Genomic DNA, 21200 nt, shown 5'->3' on the forward strand with positions numbered 1-21200 from the left:
GGAAGTGGATATTTGAACAACCAAACCCATGCAGGAGTTTAGGGTTGACAGTGTGCTCATTTCATGTGTTAGATACATGTTTTCAAAGATGCACATCCCAGACACATTAAACTCCAAGACAACTTTTGTCTTGATGTTTAAAAATATTCTTGAGGCAGATAGGTCTGACTGAAACTAAACTGTCAAATAATCTGTCAGTACTAGTTGGATGGGGGTGGACATGTATTCACCCACGCTGAGATGCAAATACTTCCCTTGTGAAATCTGGCAGCTATTTAGGAGCTCTGCACAACCGTTCAGAGTAAAAAATGGGGAAGTATTTATCCAGTTGAACTTACAATGGGAGTTTTAGGTAATCAGAAAGGAAAGTCACAGGAATGTGATTGGCAGAAAGGAACATTAGACAGTGGGAATGTATATTACATAGTTTCCTTACTTTGCACTGGAAGTTGGGAGTTTTTTATGTCTTACAGGAGAGATACCGACTTTCAAAGACCCAAAAGGATTTCTTCCTATTTCAAGTCAGAATGAGCTCTGTCTACACCTATCTTTGTCTAACCTGTTCTGGGAACCTCCAGTGATGGAAATATCACATGCACCCTCCAAAAGATATTGCTGGTGTTTAAGCTATCCTTTTCTCTTGATATTGAAGTTTAATTCACTTTATATGCATGTATTACTGCCTATCTAGAGGCAGAAGTAAGGACTGTCAAAGTTTCCTTCTGTCTATCTTTCACCTTATCTTCACATCTTGCCTTTTGTAGCACATTCTGCAAAATTTTTTCTGCTGATCCATGGACTGTCTTTGGACACACAGAACAAGACTGATGACATTTGAGGTGTCAGGATAATTTCAGATACCTGTTGTATTAAATACCTCTTTTTATGCCCTGAGACTGAAAGAAAAGGATGTTCTGAGAAGTGTCCCAAGAAATCTGTTAGGCAATCTCTCCAATTTAGCCTTACACTGAGTGTTGCAGAATATGACATTATAGTAATTTGTTCCAATACCTTTTTGTATAAGAAAGCCATAGGAGTTGTCTAAATTAACTTCTTTTTAAATAGAGTGTCTATTAGAAACAAAAATCCTATAATGTGGAAATAGCACAGCCATATTTGTTTTTCACTAAGCATTTGTTTTAGATACTTAAATTAAGCGAGAAAAGAAGTTGGACCAGCAAAATAATTGTTGTGTAATCTAATTCTACATAGCTTCAGCTGCTAGAAATTGGAACTTGCAGTTTCTTTGTCTGCTAGGCAGATGAATCAATAGCAAATCAGATTTCACTTTCTAGGACTGATGCTTATCAAAGATTATCAAATCCTGACCTGCCTTTAGAAATTAAACAGTTTAATCCCCTTTTGCCATGGACGGGAGAGCATGTCTTTCAGTTCCTTAATTATTCTATTAGTCCTTCCTGAATCCTTTTGCCAATGGCCTAGTTTTTTACATTTTAAATGCTTGGTGTGAGAAGATTTCTGATTGCATTTATATCACTACCAAAAGCAGAGGTAGTAAATCCATATGCTTTTGATATTCCCCAATTTATGGCAAAAACTATGTTCACTACATGTGTTTAAGTACATGTTCACCTAATGATCTATTACACTGACTAAATTTCATTGTTGCTTTTTAGAATAGAGTCCCTTTTACATCAGAGCAGTTTATATTCCATGTTTCCATGTGTCTGAAATAATATTTTGCAAAGACTGAATCTGTGTCAGTGTTAAGCTATGCTTGCATTTTCCTCATTGCATAACCAAGTTATCTAGTTCTGCAAAAGCAAAGGTAGTTAAATAGTAATAGTGTCTGTCATGTTTTCATTTGCTCTATTATTTTGAGGAGCCTACAGCTCTGTGCCCCTTTATGAAGAGGAGCAAATAAGTTTTCTTCATCTTGATTACTCTAGAACCCAATCACTGACTTTTCAGCTATTTCAGTTTTGCCTTTTTGGACTTGAAAATATGCGTGCAGCTTTTGTGAGTCCTCTTCAGCATCCATATTAACTGATGCTAGGGTACAAAGTGTTTAATCATTAATATTCAGTAATATCTTTTCCCCAAATGGGAAGGTGATTGATAAATCTATGTGGGTGGTCGAATTGTTAAAGTTCTTTTTGTTCCTAAAGTATTAGCAAAATTTTTAGTGTGCTTTAAGTGTGCTGACAGTGATATTTCCACTTACTTTGGGCCTCTTCCTTGGTTTTCTACAACTCTTAATGTTTTCTATTTATATCTGTTGCTATCAAGTTTCTGTTTTGAACATTATAGTTCTAGATATGTATATAGATATATGGAGGACATACCTTAAAAGCTCCTTTTTGTGACCTGGCAATTTCTGTGTTTAATGCAGTTATTGTTTTGAAAGCAATAAAAAAAAGAGCAAATTATCCTTAAGGTTTATTCATATGCTTATCTTTTGTGTGGTTCTAGATTAACAGAAGGCTTAAACATATGTGAATCTTTATGCCTCTTTGTGCTGTGTGTTCCTGCAATGAATACATACAACTAAAGGAAGCACTGGGTGCGAATGGTCCCATCACAGAGACAGAAACTTTGTTGTGATCTGCTTCTGATCCGTTCTCCTTTCAGTGGTTTCCATTTCTTTACTGATAGTGTCCTGGTATCATGATTAGGAGTCCATTCAGAAAGTTGTACACTCCACCTTTGAAATGCTAGGTAGGAAGGTGTGAAACCCAAATGGCCTCTTCCCAAGTGATTCACTCTCTAGAAGCCTATATATAGATTTTGTATTACTATATAAAAGCTGCCATTTTTTGTCATGTTTAAAAAAAGAAAAAAACCTCATGTTGTTTTCCTATCCCTAAACAGGTGTTTGGCAAGGGAAATCCTTTTGGGTGTGGGAGACAATGAAACTCAAAACTTCCTATGACATGGCTTACTCAGAGCTACAAAGCAATGCTAAATCTGCATAAAACAATAATTTACAGGCACTTTTGTCCTAATGTTTTTTACTAGCTCTTATGGACAGCTTCCTTGTAATGGGGAATTAGTGTGTATAACCTGGCATTATGAGTTGTTTTTTCTGTTAGTTATCTTATGCCCAATACAGACCTGGTTCTAGGCATGTGTGCTCATGCTTAACTGGTATCCAACATGAGTGCCCTCAGCCTTTTCTTCTGCTAGAATTTCCTCCTGACTATAGTCCTTACAGAATTAAGGAGCCCAGTAATCCTGTTACTTGGTGATGTCACTTTATGCTTTATTAAAAAGGACACTAGTTACTGATAAATGGAAGTTTTGTCCTTTATTAATAAGGATCCTAATTATTAGTTATAAATGGAAGCCAAACTGACAACTAAGGAGCAAACTAATTATTAGTATTAAAAACTGAACCAATATGATCATTAAACATTCACATTTCTGTCACATTCAGTATGAGACTGCTCTTTACAAGTATTTTTCAAATGACTCTTAGTGTATTTCCTGAAATATAGAATTAATATTGGGAGGGGATGAAAGAGTAACTAATTTTCAGATTCTCTCTTAATATTTTACTTAAAGTGTGTGGGAATTCTGCTTTTTCAGGAGTAAACCACATACTTGCAATACTTTATTTAAAATAGTACTCTTGATCAGAGATATTTTGTTTCCTGTGTCTGTGCAAAACAAAAAAATATTTTTAAGCAGTTATGTAGACTGGCATCTATCTGGAAGGAAATGAAGTTGATTTTGAAAGTGCAGCAGAGGTATAAGGAAGTGAAAGGTCTCTTACCTTCATTAGATCTTTTGAGATCTCCTACCTCAGGAACAGAAGCTTTGACTGCATGTAAGCAGTTTGTGTTGTGCAATCTGTAAAAAGATCAAAGACACTCGTTCTACATCTGTGTAGTCTGTTGAGTGAGGTACGTGACTGGTGACTGAGTCTCCTGAATTGGTGTAATGCATCAAAAAATGATGCTGGAACACATCTGGTGGTAGATTCTCACAGAAATGGGGGGTTTGGGGTTTGTTTTGGTATGGTTATTTTATTAATAGTGTATGGAATTGGCTCTTGAATTGTTTTCTTAATCTCTCTTAAATTACGAATCCCAGATGTAGTATATGGCATAGAACTAGTAAGACTACAGGTTCAGAAGCAGTCAATACTTGTGAGCAAGGGGCTCTTTAGATGTTTTTATGTTAATGGAACTAGAAAAAAACACTTGATTTTTTTTAGTGATTCATCATCCTTTTTCTGCCTGTTTGCTGAAGGGCACGAAAGTTTCTGCTCCATTTCTCAACCTCCTTGGTGAGAAATGCAATCTGTTCATGAAGTGTCTATATAAATGGATGCCTGTCAACAATCTGGCACTTGTTGTCACGTTCTTCTCCTAAACATTGCACAGGAAGCTCCATGATTCTACACTGGGGTGAACTGTGTTGAGCTGCACAGAGAATGTGTACAGGAACTGTGGGAGCCTTTCTGCTGAGGTCCCCCTGTTGTCTTAGAGAAATGTGGATTAATAGATCAGCGTAGATCTCAAACTCTCAGCACGAAACAACTGAGAAGACAGAAACTCAAAGTGGTCTCCCTCAGTGCTTCTGCTCATGAAAATTTTCAATTCAATAATGCTGTATATGCAGATGTGGTAGATGTGATAATATTTTTGCCACCAACAGGATGCAAAGACCAGTTTATATGCTGAGTCTCTTTGTGATTTAATTGCAATTTTTTTTTCTAAATATTTCTATTGAATTACCCTCTTAATCTACATGACAGAGCAGTCAGCTATGCAAGTGTGTTTTGATTTGCATGGGACATTGACTTATAGGATTTTTATGCGACAAAATTGAGTGTTTTCTCAATTTCTGAGTTATTGAACTTATTCTTTCTTTACAGCTTCTTGACTCTGCATTGTCTCCATTGCATTGGAAGTTTTAATAGAATATTCACAAAATGCTGAGGAAATAATAGTAAAAAAGATTAGTCTTGGAGAAGAGACATTATATCTGAGAGACAAAGGCTATTTTAAATTAAGATAGCCTTTGTATGCTATCAATGAAAATCAGCTTCAAAGACAATCAACATATTTTGGTAATCCATTGCATGTGGTAATTCAGAATAAAGTACTTCCATAGAAGTTTCAGTGAAAAATACATCAAATATTTTCAATGGAAATGGAGATGTATTTGTATCTTGTGATAGAACAAATAGAGTAACACTAATTATACTAAAGTTGAGGGAAAAGTGTTATTATTTTAGATTTTTCATGTTCAGTTGCCATGGTGGATTGACCCCAGCCAGCAGCCACTTGCCAGACACAGTCCAGGAGCAGTGAGAGGAGACTCAGGTCTGGTTGCCCGGAACTGGGAGTTCTTAAATCTGCACGGAAGTAGCATGAATAATGTGCTGTATACTCTGTAATTTTGGCAGTGAGCAATTTGCGTGACAGAAGGCAAACTGACATACAGTGACAGGAAGCATAGGTAGCAAGAGAACCTGTTTGTTTGAAGAAATACAAAGGAAACAACTCCTACCCTGAATGGGCAGGGTAGGAAACAACCTGTACTAAAAAAGGCTGACGAATAGATTGTTCAGCGTTCAGGCTCTCTCCAGAAAAGCCATATTTTTATGTTTCACCATGGCCATATTTTTCTTTTTCATGAGTAGTTGTGTGAAGGAGCTCAGCTGTGTTTTAACTCTGTGGATCTTCATTGTTCTGCAGCCAGTCCATGTGAGTATGTGTGGGCAACATACTCTGTTCCTGCTGTAAGAGAGATGGAAGAATCTGATTTCTGCAGCAGATCACTGCTGCAGAGATAGAAAAATGTTTGTATGTATGTATTTGTTATCTAAAATACTGTTTACACCATGAAGCAGTCAATAAGAAGTTTGGTGTTTTCAGATGGCCCATTTGGAAGCTGCTTATATATATATATAAGCAGCTTCCAATATTAATATAACTGGTATTCTACAGGTAATGAGTCCTTTATAAAACATGTTTGTATATCAATCATTGTAGTAAAAATGTAAAAGGAATAATGAATACTGTAAGTTAGGAATGATGCTGCCCAGAGTAAAGCGTTAGGAAGCTTCACTGGTGTTCGGAATGTACCACATGGTGATCGCTCTCTGAAGTTATATCTAAAAATATATTTATAAATAAACTGAAATGAGGATACAGGCTCAAGCATTGGCCCAAAATCACATGAACTTTTCAGTTGTTTAATTGCATGCTTCCTGATGCAGTTTGATCTGTGCCAAATCGCATTCCTTCAGATGATGCTCAGACAGTTTGGGTCCTAGCATGTGTAAGAGACTGTTTAAAATAAGGAGTGGCAATGCCATCTCCCTGCTTCTGGGGAAAGAGGTCATCTGTGTGGCAGTGAGCCATTTCCATGCCACTTAGCTGTGGATCCAGAGAATGGTTCCTGGCTGGTATAGTCAGTATATTCTTAGTAACTTGTCTGTTTCACTTAGCAGTTAGCTTGGAAGGAAATTGCTAATACATTTTTAGGAATGCAAAGGCAAAAAGGGATCAAAGACCTATATTGCTGTTCCCATTTACCACTTTAACCCTTGTGAACCCTTTAACTCTTGGCGATCCTCAAGGGTCATGAGACAATCAAGGTCTTTCCTGTGTCTCTCTTCTAAGTGTATTTTTCTTGCTCTAGTCATCTCTTCCTCACCTTTCCAGATTTCTTCAGTTGCCCCTTTGCCTTTCCAAATCAAGATATTTGTTCTTGATTTGGAAAGGCATAGGGATAGACGTATCATTTGTCTGTTTTTCTGAACCTGTGACAAATGGGTTTGACCTGAGCCTGTCTTTGGTAGTACTGCAACATAGGCAGCATCAAGTTGATTGGTACTACTCCCTGTATTTTCCTTTTCCTCCCTATATAACTGAAGACTGATTGCCTGGGAAAAATAAAAAAATAAGGAAAAAAAGATTAGGAAATAATTCATTGCCTGTCCTTGCTGTTTGTCTGCCTGGCAAGTGCAAATGAAGTTACTGGAAAGGTCTAGGGTGAGTCACCATTTCTGAGATGTCTTAAGCATGGAATGTGATATCCTGGATTGAGGTGGAGATGCCACTGCTGCTGGAACAAGCTCCACCTCCTGTTTGTACTCAGATGTTGCTACATTATTCTGTATAACGTCCTTTAAACTTCTGTTTAAACTCCAGAGTTTGTGTTCCTTTGTAGTAAATGTAGTAGTGTAAGTGTGGGGAAGGTCTTTGAACATTAACTGATGTTTCTTGCAACAAAACCTTGAAGTCTTGTGGTATTTCTTTATGCATAAGACTAATATTTTCATGATAGCATTGGTAAATAGAGCCTTTTAAAAATCTCTTGAGTTTTGCTAAAGAGTTAATAATGACTGCCACAACCAAGTGAAGATTTAGGCAGTCCTCTTAATGAAACGTTGGCTTTTCAGGGTCATGATTTTGCTGTGTTCTGACCTCTAGAGAAAGGAAATTCTGACTTCTAAAAAAAAGTGCACTCTTATTTTAAGACTATAAAAGAAAAATGTTTCAGTTTGGTTGATATGATTGTTGAAGTTTTGTATGTGTATATCTTTATACTAAAACAGGAATATTGATGTAAGACTATTTATTGACTTATTTATTTATGTATGTTAGGGTCAGATCAACAGTCTTGTTCAAGTTAGATCAAGGTTACTTGTGTTTTAGCCAGTTAAGTTAACAAACATTCAGTGTGACTCAGCTTCTTCACATGCTGTGAAGACATTGTTCAGCCCACAGCCCTTATGTGTGCTGGATCAATATGTTGGTGCTGTAAAAGAATTCCAGATTTTATCAAAGTTTTTGTTGCTGATGCTGATATGAAAATCACTAAGGGCTTCTAAAAACCTAACTAATCTAGAAGAAAAAAACAGTCATCACTAAAAGAGACAGTTAAATTTAATTTTAAGGAAAAGTTCAATGATGACTGAAAAAAGTAAAAAAACAACTGTCATGACTTCCTAGAATAAAGCAACAGAAACTAAACCTTACAGAAGATGTGCAAAATTGTAGTAATATAAAAAGACAAAAACAGGAAGATGACTTTTTTTTCACTCTTAGCAGTGAGAATCTGTCTGCCTGTATGTTTCAATTTTATTATGTCAAAAGAAGTATTTTTGCAAAATTATCACAGAAACAGACTTTTTTGACTATTGGACCACATTATTAATTGAAATGAAGCATCATCATTGTTTAGAGTATATGTTTTCCAGTTCTTCTAGGTTAAGTTCTTCAGTGGAAGAAATTTATTTTTCATGTGGTTTTCATTTGACATAGCTACTATGCTAATCTTTCTAATACATATTTATTAAACCAAACTGGTGAAGTGTTGTCTCACCTTAGAGACTCTTATCTTTCTTTGAAGTTAATTTCCATTCTAAATTGTGGTTTACCAGAAAAGGAGGCAGAGTAGGTTTCCATTCAGATAACCGTGTATATGATTTGTTATTATTAATTACTTTTTGAAAGCTTCACAATTCAATTTGGAAATATGTTAGCATTTAGATATATCAGGTCTTGTAAAGTTTCTGTCTCTAATAATAAAACCATTTGATTGTCACAATAAATAGAGTTTTAAATATAACCAACATTTTCTTCTGTCAGCCGCTCTTTGATCCTTATTTTGAGAAAAACTGTTAATAACAGCACAGTTATGACTGTACATAGTTCAGCTCATATTTGCATGTGGAGGGACCAATGCCATTGAAATTACTGACTGATGTGATGGATAGTGGATTAAATGAATTATTGAATATTTAAAATTAGATGTTCTAGTAATTGACATTTGAATCAACTTTTTTTTTTTTTTTGGTAGTAACACTTGAAGGCTTTTTAATTGAAAATCCAGAATTTGCATAATCACTTGTCTTCTATATGGTTATTGGTAAAATATTTTGGTGGATTTTCTTGAGATTTACAGTTGCTAAGGGTAAAAACACTTCATTGCTTCTGTGTTATATCTGCTGAGGAAAGATTAGTGCTCCTCTTACTCTGTTTTATGGATGATCTGCTGCCAAAGTGCCCACAATCTGGGCAGTAAAAAATTGACTTATAATAACTTGAGATCCTGATCAGCAGTCTTTTTCATCTGAAAACATAATTTTATTTTGTATTTCTTTAAAGTCTTATGGGTAGATAATCGTGATGTAATATTTTTAGAAAATAAAAGAAGCACACAGTTTCAGTGTGCTTATTACATACAGGTGACTTCAAATGCTAGTAGCACTTCCTCTTTTTGCCATAAAAGCTACTACAATATCATATATGTTCTATACAGGTGTTTAGACAGCGTTTCTTTTAATGCTCAATGTTTGGAATAGAAGTCTGTTATTTGCCTGTTGCAGTTTTACTTGTTAGCAAATTTATTTTTTCACTTATATCTGTTCATATTTTGTTTCTGCTTATTGGTGGAAAGGGATTGGTTAAAACAAAGGGGGAGAACTCATTTTAGAGTGTTTCCCTTCATTTTCTCAAACCAAGACAGGAGGGTATCTAATAAATAACACTGAGGATAGAGTTCAGTTGACTTAGAAATTTTGCTAAATTTTAAATCTTGAACCTAGAATTTCTGGTAAGTGATCACGTTAAAAATCGAATATTTCTGTTTCTAAAAAGGGGGAGGCAGGAGATGCTTGAAATACACCGCTAAACTGTGGCAGTTAAGCAAGTTATTATGCTGTAAAGGGCATTTACCCAGTTACACTTGTAAACTAAGGCACCTTTGACTGAAGCACACTGAAAGGCCATTAAAGTGATTCATTTTGCTTCTCACTTGGAGTAGGCAAACAAGGTGTTTATGGACAGCTTTGGTATCTTAATTGCTACTGATGACTTGTTAAGCAGCCAGAAATACATCCTGTTTCTGAATCTGTAAGCAAGTCTTCCACTCCTGATTCTTACAGATGTGCTGTATTTCCTCACTATGGCCATTATAATGACCATTTAACTCTGAGAATTCTGCTTTAAGCAGCTATTGTACTGAAAGAAGGCCTTCTGTTGGTACTGGGGAGTTTGGCTCCAATGCTATAAATTCCCTGCTTTGTCTCCTGTTTAGCAGAACTGAATGCTGTTTGTACTGGTGTAATACCAAAAGCATCGTGGCTTCTTTTTGTTTACTTTGGTCTGTGCCTATCAGCATTATTGTTGGCAAGAATAAGTTTAGCTGAGGGAATTTTTGTCACTGTTGCAACAGTTGGTCCTTATATAATGTTTGAGAATCACACCATCAAAATGACTGTTTTGACATGAGAGTAGTGTATCTGGGGAAAACTAATTCAAACAGAAGATTTCTTGTATGTAATTTATCAAAAAATGCTATGGTTGAATTTACTTTTTTCTACAGAATATAATAACTTGTACCTCATGATACACATATTTCTACATACATACATAGAATGTGTAATATTGCAATTTTTTTTTAGGTAGAAAAAGTTGAGATATTTAAAAAAAGCAAATGGAATGGGAATGTAAAGAGAGAGCAAGCAATTTAAATCATAATGAATTTAGAGGGGAATGCCTCTGGTATTTCTGAAATCCAGTGAAATGAGGAAAATTTTGCAGTTTTTGAAAAGGATCAGCAGTTCACATTTTGAATAATATTTCACTGCCTCTATAAAGAAAATTCTTAGGAATACCACTGTGTTTGTGTATAACCTCAAAACATACCAGTTTATTTCTCTGGCTGTACTTGTCATTGTGTTTTTTTCATTGCATGTTGCCAAAACATGGAGTAGTGCATTGATGTAAAATTGAGTGGATTCTCCTGTAACATAAAAAAGGTTTCTTGCTTGTGTTTTCAGAACAAAGTCTTAGTTCTTTAGGCTGGGAGTATGAAAAAAGCACAAATATTTTTTGCTTCAGAAAACAAAAAAAAAAAAAAAAAAAAGAGGATAAAAGTCACCTAGATGATAATCTCCAGTGTATAACCTCAGAGTTTTTAAAAAAACCTTTTTTAGTTTAAATAGGATTTAATATGATTTTGAAGCTCCAGTTTCTCTGCATTGAAACAAAAGATTATGATTAAATTTTGAAATATTGTTTTGAAACATTGTTTTATGTGCCTGGTAACTTCGAGCTCAAAAAACAGATATTTCATATTGAGTTGTTGTTTAAGCATTGCATCTTAAGCAGAGCTAAAATATATTTCTTTTGGCTTCAAGGCATCTTTTGGGCAGACATCTGGGGAGAGATCATAGAATCATGGAATAATATAATATAGACTAGAAGGGCACTCCAAAGAACATCTAGTCCAAACAACTGCTCCAGGTCTAATTAAATCATCTTACTCAGGAACTCGTGTGAGGAAAAAGTTACCAGTGGTGGCTGCAAGATACGTTTACTTCTCTCTCATTTCCTAGTGGATACTGCATTGTTCACAGGAAGAAAAAGGCAAATGAGCTTACTTGCTTGGTGGTAAAAACATTTCAGAATATAGTGATATTTTCATAGATGAAAAAATATATAACCTATTTGATACTAGTGTGAGAAGTGATCCAGTCTGCCCTCAAAATTTCATTATATGTTCATTGTGTTTTACAGTTTTGTATTTTACAGTTATGTGTTTTACAGCACAGTGAATTCTCATGGGTTTGTGTTTGCAGTTTCCTGAATGTGGTTTTTATGGAATGTACGACAAAATCTTGCTCTTCCGCCATGACCCTACCTCTGAAAACATTCTCCAGTTGGTGAAATCAGCTGCAGATATCCAAGAAGGAGACCTAGTTGAAGTTGTCTTATCAGGTAACTAAAAAACAATGAAAATTACTGTCATTCTTTTGCAAATGAAAGTATCCAGAGTAGTTTTCTCCCAATTGGATTTTAACCCAGCATAGGTGAGAGTCCATACAACCAAAATTTCCTTTTTCTTGATTCCTTTCTCAGACGTATATTAGGCATATTATGCCTTTTACTTTATTTTTCTGTTGCCCTGTGTATTTTGTAGCAACTCCTTTCATCCATATTACTAGTTAAGCAACAGGTTAACTAGTTAATAGTGTTAATAAGCTAGTTAACTAGTTAATATTAGCATTAATAAGCTTTTTGCTAGAGTGCTATGAAAGTGTCCACTGGAAATAATTTCTTTTTCAAAGCTCTGCATAGTTTTGCTTGCCAAGACTGCTCCGACTCTTTACATGATCTATTTTTTGGAATTATGAGAGGAAGGGGAGAGCACAATAATGTGATTCAAATACAGAAGTCTGAGGATGTCATTAGGTGTCAATAGGACTTGTCAAAAGCTTAGGTGTAAGATATGAGCTTTGTGACTTGGAATGGTGCAGAGTTTGCATGGGTGTGCAGTAGAGTGAATGCTGGAATCTTAAAGATGTAAAGCTGCTATTTGGCAAGTAAAACTTGGAAGATGATTGAAAGGCTGAGTTTTTGCAGTTGGAACATGCAGTTAGAGCATCTGGAAAGATGCTTAAATACAGAGACATGTATGCCATATGAAAGTAAAAATTGCAATTGTAGAAGGGTGTAGGATAGTGAAGAGAAAGGCCAAGTCCTAATGGATGCTGAAAAGAGTGGAAGTAAGGTCATATAATCTAAGCCAACTGAGCTTTTAAACATATTTGATATGCTTTTATCAAATATCATAGCTTTTATTTGATATATTGTTTATATGAAGTGTAGATCACATACCTTCTAGTTTGCCAACATCAGGCAACTAACTGTTTAAATCTTTAGGAGCAAAGGACAGCAAATGAAACTTCTAATATGTCATGGCCTGATTGATGGCACTATTACAAATTAAACACATTTCCTCAATAAACACTTAAAAGCATTAGTGTCCTCCCTCAAATGAGCTTAAACTAAATGCAGCAATTCATTTTTGCAGACAATTCCTGTGTCATGTAAAGCGGGGGAAGTAATCCCAGTTCTGCAACACTGAAAATGAGAAAGAAATGTACAAACAATCTGTAATGTTTAAGGAATTATTCAAACTAATGCAGGCAGTTTTTTATTGAAAAATATTCAGTTAAAATGCTTTAAAATTATTATGGATTTTGACCATAGTGCACATCAAAGTAGCTGTAGATGGTTTATCTCCTTTTTAATTAAAGGACAAAATCTATCTAAATACAGGGCCATAAGAAGTCTTTTTCAGGATGTTTAATAATATGCATTGAAAATTTATTTTGAAGGGATTAAAAAAACCTTCTGGAAACAGAAGAGATTGGCCTTCAGCACTACAGTGTTTGATATTGAGTGCTTGAGTGGTGGAAGGACAAATGAAATACAATATGTGTTCAGCTGCATATGCTGAACTGATCGAAGTGTTTTATTTCTGGCCTTCATTATAGAGAACTAAACAGAATATACGTTCTAAAGTTCTGTCGATTCAAGGTATATTTTGGTAATTGTTTTTGAGTGTCACGTCCAAAAGAGGCAGTAGAACACATTGTTGCTGCTCTGGCTTTGCTGCTTAAAACTCCTTGTGCTTTGGGTCAGCATCCCCTGAGGCACTGGTATCTGATGTCAAAAGCTGTACTGATCCACTGCATTCATTTTTTATTGCTCAGGTCAATACTGTTCAGAGTACAGAAAGCTGAACTGTCAGTCCTTGTATTCAGGATTGTACATTCATTAGTATGCATTTTCTTTTTTTCATTGTAGTTTAATTAAAACTTTATTAATAAAGCTGGACCACCCATGATTTTTTTCCTACTGCATATGTTCTTGGCAGTTTAAGGATTAGTAAACATGATTGTTTGCTGGTTTAGAGCTTACATTACAAGTTCTTGAAAGAGCTGAAATTTATCTACAGAAACTTAGAGGTGTTGCTCACTGTAGCTGAAGCACCTTAGTCTGTTTTAGTGAAGAAAATTGTACCTGTAGATGTCATGCAATGTAACTGAAACAGTTTGTGTTAGAGCAAAAAATTTCTGGTGAAACACAAGAAATTTACTCAGCTCACATTGCAGCACCTGCTGTGCTTTTTTATTCCAAATGAAAATTATTATTTGCATTTTTCATTGGTGCAATACAATGTGGTATTTTAATTGACTGCAAGAATCATGTAATGTGCTGAACAAATGTTGTGTGTCTGTCTGCTGACTCCTCCAGAGGAGATAAGCACAGGCTGTTGCAGTCAGCCAGATGAATTGTGGTTCAGTGCCAATATAGATTTTGGCATTTTGGAACTGAAAGGTCAAACATTATTATAAGGGTACAAGCAAAAGTGTATGTTGAATGTATGAGATTTGGTTAGCTGCACACTAAAAGAGGAAAATGGAAATTTTATTATGAATGTAGTAGCCCTAATAAATAAATAAATAGTTTTACTTCTATTATTTTTTCCTTTTATTTTATGTATTTTTAAAAATATCTGTTTGAACACTTTTTTATTTATGTTTTTTATTTTTATTGTTTTTTATTTATGGGATTCTGATAGTGTTGGTATAGGAATGTGGGAACACTTCAGAAATAGAACCAGAAATGTTGAATACATTTGGTTTATTAGGCTGCCCTCCTGGGCATTCATTGAACAGTATCACTAATACCCTTCTGGCTGTAACATATAACTCACCATGTTTCCGTTTTCTTAGCTGTGGATTTTCTATATTATTTTTTCTTAAAATATTGGAAAGTTCATCTTTTCTTCAGATGCCCAAAGGAAGAAAAATCTTCACTACTTCTGTGGAAATCTCCGCTAATGTGTTCATTGAATCCAGTATATACTTAGTTCTATGCATTTCAGACTGAAAAGGGTCTGAATCTTTGGAGAAAGGATTTTGTTAAAGTGTATTTGTAGGAAGATGGTATGGATGATTTATTAGAATACCATCAAAAATTAGTAGGCAGCCCAGAATCAGGAAGCAAGGTACAGAAGTGGCAGTTTAAGTTACAGTCAAAAGATGGCTGGAAATGAATTGTCAGTCATTAAAAAACACTTAAAGGAATAGAAACCAGAAGTTACATCCTTTTAGATCTCTCTCTCTCTCTCTCAAATGTAGTTTTCCTGTTTGCTCAAGAGAAGGAAACATATTTATGTAAAGTAAGTTTAAGCTGAAAAATGTCCTTCAGTCTTGATGTGATCAAGTAGTATTTGCTGAAATCTTCAGCTGGACCTCTGAGAAGTTAACTTCCATGTTCCACTCATGAAATAAAGGATGCAAACATTAATTACCAAAATAGCATAATGTAAAATTCACAATAAATTTGAACAGAACGGATTATTTTTGCTGTGATAAACTCACTTCTTTAAGTTAACTCCTAGGTTTTTGGAGATCTTCAGTGTTGTTTTGACTAGATTATAAAAATAACTTATTTCAACTGCAATTTGTTGATGCCAATTGATATTAATGATAGGTGCTGCCCTATGTACCCTTTCTTTGCAGAGAAGATAAATAGTTAACAAGTTTTTAATTTAAGTTGTTGCATGAGATCTGGAAAGTAGATCAGTTAGCCCCTTTATTAAATGAATGATGTGTTGAAGATATTATTTAAAGCTGTTTGTAGATGCAATTGCCACCCTCCATCTGTGTATCTGTGACTTTTTTCAGAATAACTGTATTTGTTTTTTTTTTTTAAATGGAGGCACAGGCTCTATAGAAGAAGCTGACAGATGAGAATTGCTGTGCTTCTGTACATCTGTATTCTCTTTTTGAGTTCTGATTTTGAGGGCTTCAAGGAAACAACTACTTAAGATGTCTTTAGACTTGTTTTCTGTCAGCATAGTATGTCCTCTTCTGTACCTTGTTCATGAAGTTTATTAAAAACTGCTGTGTAAATTTGCCAAGTCTATTCATGATATAGAGGGGAAAAAATTGTATATTTACAGTTTTAAGATGGGTTTGTTTATAAAAATTCTATCTTGTTTTTACTGGGCAAAGTTCCATTGAGATGTAAGAGGTTTTTGTCTGCTGCTGAGAAGCAGACAGGGAAACGTTAGCATCTTGTGTGAATTAGTGGAATGTACTTCATCTGCTTGCTGTGACCAGTTGTGCTCAACTTGGCAGGATTCCTGAAGCAAGAAAGTCAAATAGCAGCTATTTTGCGTTCCCTTGCTGAGCTGATGAGGGCAGGAATTGATCCAGTGCTTTTGTTAAGAAGCTGTTTCTGTTGTAATACCACATAGTTGGTAGATCACCTGGTTGTTAGATGTGGACCTTTTATTTTGATTCAGTTCAATTTCAGTATATACTGTCTATGATAAAATATACTGGGCTGAATAAAAGCTGTGGACAGCTGTACAATTACAGTAAATGCCATTTATCAACCCATAGTGTTGATAGTAGTGTTAGTTCAACTTGAGATGAGACTGTGGTATTGTATCTCTGAACATAATGTTATAGTACTTATATAGTTGGTCACAATTTGTGATTTTGCTTTGTTGTGATTAAAGAGCATCCTTCTCTTGGTGCCTTCATGGCTATCTTAGCATGCAGTTTTTTGGTGTCTTGAGAAATACAAATATCTTTATTCTGTCTAAGATGAAATCTTTAGCAATTATTCTTCCTTTGTGTCCTTTCAATTTTCTCTATATGTCATTTTTCTTATTTCTGTAGAGGTAAGGCTCATTCATGATTAGGTTAAAGTTGATTGATTTTGTATCCCTCTCTGTTCATTAATCTAATAGTGTTCTTGGGTCATGAATTTCAGATAGATGACTGTTTGAAGTTGTCAGAACTGAAAGATTCTTTCCTTTTTTTGTTTATGTTTGCATCATTGTCTTTTTTTCCATATATAACTGTGTTAATTGTTAGTTTCTGGGCAGTGCCTGTATATGAGAAGTGACTGTTCCACTGCTACCTAATAGATCAAACATCCAACTTCATACATCTCCAACTGTCTGATCTTTTGAGAGAATACATTTTTGGTTTGTGTGGTCTTTAATGAAATTGTTGGTTCATTTGAGATATTTAACTTGGTTTTCCAGATTTAATGCAAACACTTTCAGTCCAAATGCTCATGAAGAAATGATGTTTTCATGAGAGAACAGGGTGAATGCTCAAAAGGATAAATAACTGTTTATGACTTAGGAAGCAAAGGGTAGAAGTGCATGGTATTTTCACAGTGGAAGTAGGTTACCAGCAAGGCACTTAAGTCTGTGCTGTTAAATACATTAATGAATGATCTGGAAAGCATTACTAGTAAAGTGTCAGGTGTAGCAATGGAACAGAAAATGGCTTGTAATGTCACTGCCCTTGTGTCATCTACCTTTGTCACCTTTTCTGCTTCAGAGAATGCTGATGTTGCTTTGAGAACTCCTCTTTCAAAATAGGATTCCAGGCTTACTGGATTTTTGTCTGATCCAGTAATTCTTACGCTTTTGTATTCCTATCACGTGATTTCACTGAAAAGAGACATAATTCATGTCACACCACTTTAACAGGCCTCACCTCAATAAGTTGTACCAGCTGGCTTTTCAAGAAAGGTGGAATTGAAGCTGATTAGCTACATTAATTGCACTTAATGGGTTAAAAAAATGCCTGTCAACTTCCAAAGTGGACCAAATTAAATCTTGATTTTATTTGTATATTATCTTTATTTCAAAGCCTCTGGAGTTTAAAAAAACCCTTTATTCTCCTTAAAGTATTCTTAGTTCAGTGAGGTAATTTTTTTACCTTTCTTATTAATTTTTTCTCAGTTTTGTTAATATGATATATATCACATTTACCCTTTTAAAAAAGATTTTAGATACTATGATTTTGACTGAGTTTAGCACAATCCATTTAGTAACAGTAGCTCAGTATGTTATTCATGATTAATACTTCAGCAGCCCCCATGTCAGCTGATCCTTTCTCCAAAGACTTGAGGTGATGAATGAAATCTGGAGTCTGCAAAAGTTGTCCAATGTTTTAATGGATATTTGTGTGCTCATTTAGACTTACAATGCAATGCTATAATCTGATTAGCATTCAGAATCAAATGGAAGGCTTATAATTAAAAAGGCATTGGTGGAAAAAAGTGCATGATAATAAAAACCATATTTTCATAAAAGGACTCTGTTTATTGTTTTAAAAATTTATTTACTGTTTAGTCTTTCGTCACATCTATGGTATGTGAAACTTGCATATAGCTATAAATTATTTCACTGGATATGTCTTTAATAGCATTTGAACTTTTCTTAAAGATACAGTGGCAAAGTCCAGATTTCTTTTTGTGCACCTCATCACTAAAAATCTTCAAGCTTATACCTTCAATATGTGTGTGTTTATTTATTTAAAGTTTATATATGTAGCTGAAATGATAAGATTTTCCTTCTGTACCCTAATGGGTTGTCTTTTGTGTGCACCTCGCTTTGGAGACCACTGCTATATGTTCAGTTGAAGTTGTATATAAGGAAAAAAAATTCATCTCTTTTTGAAATTTTTTAAACTATTTGGGTAAGAAACCTTCAATTAGTTTTTTTTCTCCTTTTCACAGTTCTTCATAGTCTGCCAGTTGTTTTTTGCTACTAACAGAGATTTTAATTATAAAACTGCCACTATTCAAAGAATTTTCTTTTTCTCACTAGTCGCCATCCCCTTTCATCAAATAATTACCTCCCCAGTAGGTAATTCTTGCCAGCTACTAATTTAATGGGGAGCAAGCTTTGCTTCAGCTAAGCAGAAAACTCTTTGATTTATCATAAAGGGTTTTGTTTGATTGCTTTGTTCAATAGTTTGTTTGACCAGTATGTGCTCGATGAAATATTTGTATCAGTGTGTTTGTTAAATGACAGTAGTGGTACTGAAGAGAGAGTAGCTATAAATGATTCAGCACATTGAAAAATAATGGGTAACCCACTTGGAATAACTTGCCCTCTTGGAATAGCATCAGACAACTTATATACATGGTCAACAGTGTATTCTAGACTGCTATATATAGATGTATATATATATATATCTATATATATATGTACATATATATAGATGTATGTCAGGAAAAAAAATCTAGTGTTTGGAGAGTGTTTGGAGGATCTCTCTGCTTTTTTTAGTTTTTATTAAGTTGTTGTCTCAATAACTCAGTACTTCACTAGGCTTCAAATCAAATATGGCTTATGTAAAAAAAATATCTTTCAATATCACTATTGAACTCATTGAATTTATTTCCATTGGCTGACTGCTGGCTTTGATTCTGAAAGAGCAAATAGAAATACACAGTCTCATAGTAGTTTCCAAAAAATTGTGGTTGCAGCCCTTTGTGCTGAGATACACATCTTCTAGGAAGTGCTTGAGGTTTGTAGCTAAAAGTGGCCTGAGTACAAACAACCAATCCTCCTTCCCTTGGGGAATATAACAATTTGAAATGGCAACCAACGAGTAGGAAGTCAGGAACTGCCACAGATTGCAGTCTGCTGGTTTTTATATCTCGATGGTAGTTGTGACTCAGCCTGGAGATATTGTCATTCCAGCTGAAATCTGGCTCGCTCTGACTTTTAAAGAGGCCCCAAGAATGTTTCTGTTAACATAGCTAAGATGTGACTTGTTGCCAAAAAGAAGGTTGGAGAGCTTTCCTGCCTCTTAGGACATGAAGTCTCCTATCACTGTAGTTTGGTAGTGCAGAAGGTTATTCTGCAGCAGTTATGTTTGTTTCCTGGTTTGTTGTTTTTTTTTTTGTTTTGTTTTGGGGTTGTTTGTTTTTGTTTGGGGTTTTTTTTGGTTTTTTTTTGCTTCTTCTGCTTCTTCAGTCCAGTAAACTCTTACTCATTTCCTCTTCAAACAAAGCAATTCCAGTCTTCCAGTCTTTTAATCTCCCTTTATATGTAAGTCTCTTCCATGCCTCTAGAGGTTTTCCTCATCTGTCACAGCTGTTTAAAGCAACTGAACACAGAATGTCCGATAGGGAATATTAGTATCACCATTTCCTAGTGTTAATTTCTGGTTATTTATGTGCATGGGTGAAATACTGGGTAAACATGTTGTGAGTAGAACACTTCTGTTGTCTTTAGTGAGGAACTAAACATTTTACTTATGTAATTTTGACCTTCTAATCTACCTGGCTAGGCGCTGGAGGTGTTTCTAGGATGAGTCATTATTGAAGTTTTGTAAACAATTTTAAAAAATCAACCAAAATTCAGAATAATAATTAATTTATTTCTTCCAGGTTATGTCATCTTGTGCATTTCTTTATCATTTTTAATTTCCCTTTTACCTTTTCTAGTGTTATCCTAGAAAAATTCAAGTGGGGCTGAGAAAAGTGGAGGCTTATATACAGTCATGCTTCTGTTCCATATCTCTGATGGTCTCATTAAAGATCTGAGACCTTAAGAAAGCATTATTAATCAGATAGACACTAAAGCATATTTCAGAAGTGGTCATACTAGGATTTGTTGTTTCATCACCTTTCAGAGGCTTCAGGTGAGGCTGTCTGGCATTTAGTTCCCTTTGGTCTTCTTTCTCACCCTTCTTGAAGGTGGAAATGACATTTGCTTTCCTCCAGGATTCAGGCATTTCTCCCAATCACCATGATCATTCAAAGATTGTTGAGATTGGCCTCACAAGGACATGAGCCAGTTCCCTCAGTACTGCTAAGTGCATCCCATCAGGGCATCCAATAGAACTATGCAAAAAAAACCCCAAAACAACCCACTTGTATTTGTTCTGTAATAGTATATGTTTATAAATTCTTGGGGTAATTCTAAAAGATATCTAAACCTCTGCAGATAAGTAACAGTATAGTTAAAAATAATTTAATGTATGCAGAGGTGGTTCTTTCATTCCTTACTGAGTTCAACATAAGATTGTACTTTAAATTCCATTATACTTTTAGCCAGTAGCATTTATTCACCATATAACAAAAAAAATCTTAACCTTTTATGAAAGAAACTTGTGGGAATTAAATATGTTTTACAAGTGCTATTAATTCTTTTTGAGCACCTCTTCTTTTTGAGCTTTTTTTCAGAATCCTTGGAAAATAACTGTGAAGATCATTAAAAAAAGTCAGAGGAAATAAAAATGTAAAAGACTCACAGCATTTACTTTAAGATAATAGATTAGTCAGAGCATGGAAAAGGAGCAAGAGCCTTTTTTTTTTTTTTTCATTTGGGATTGCTCCTTAATGCCAGAAGTCAGAATCAATTTTTAACACTGCATCAATAGCTCCAGTAAACCTGAAGAGTATTTAATTTTGTTTACTATGCTAAATTGATACCTTTGCAGTGTTTTGTGATTAACAGGGCCTGAAGCTGTGAAGTAAGGTATTGCTGTTTTTTCCACTTGGGTGAGAAATGGGTAAATCCATAATGAAAGAATTGTGTGATGGGATTTCAAATGAACTTAGACCTAGTGAGCTATATAGTTTGTA

The 21200-nt window shown here is 34.9% G+C and overlaps 1 protein-coding gene across 2 annotated transcripts in view; it reads left to right on the forward strand.

Annotated features, from left to right (window-relative positions):
- The window catches only part of PRKD1 (protein kinase D1), a 112675-nt gene that overhangs the window by 46231 nt on the left and 45244 nt on the right, over positions 1-21200 (forward strand). For both annotated transcript variants that reach the window (XM_071426977.1, XM_071426978.1), the window contains exon 2: positions 11570-11708. In XM_071426977.1, coding sequence (XP_071283078.1) covers positions 11570-11708 — 139 coding nt within the window. The remainder of the gene's footprint in view (positions 1-11569; positions 11709-21200) is intronic.

Source organism: Agelaius tricolor, unplaced genomic scaffold (genome assembly GCF_023055355.1).
Source record: "Agelaius tricolor isolate 1412-34295 unplaced genomic scaffold, bAgeTri1.0.p SCAF_5, whole genome shotgun sequence".
In the NCBI taxonomy this organism is placed as follows: Eukaryota; Metazoa; Chordata; class Aves; order Passeriformes; family Icteridae; genus Agelaius; species Agelaius tricolor.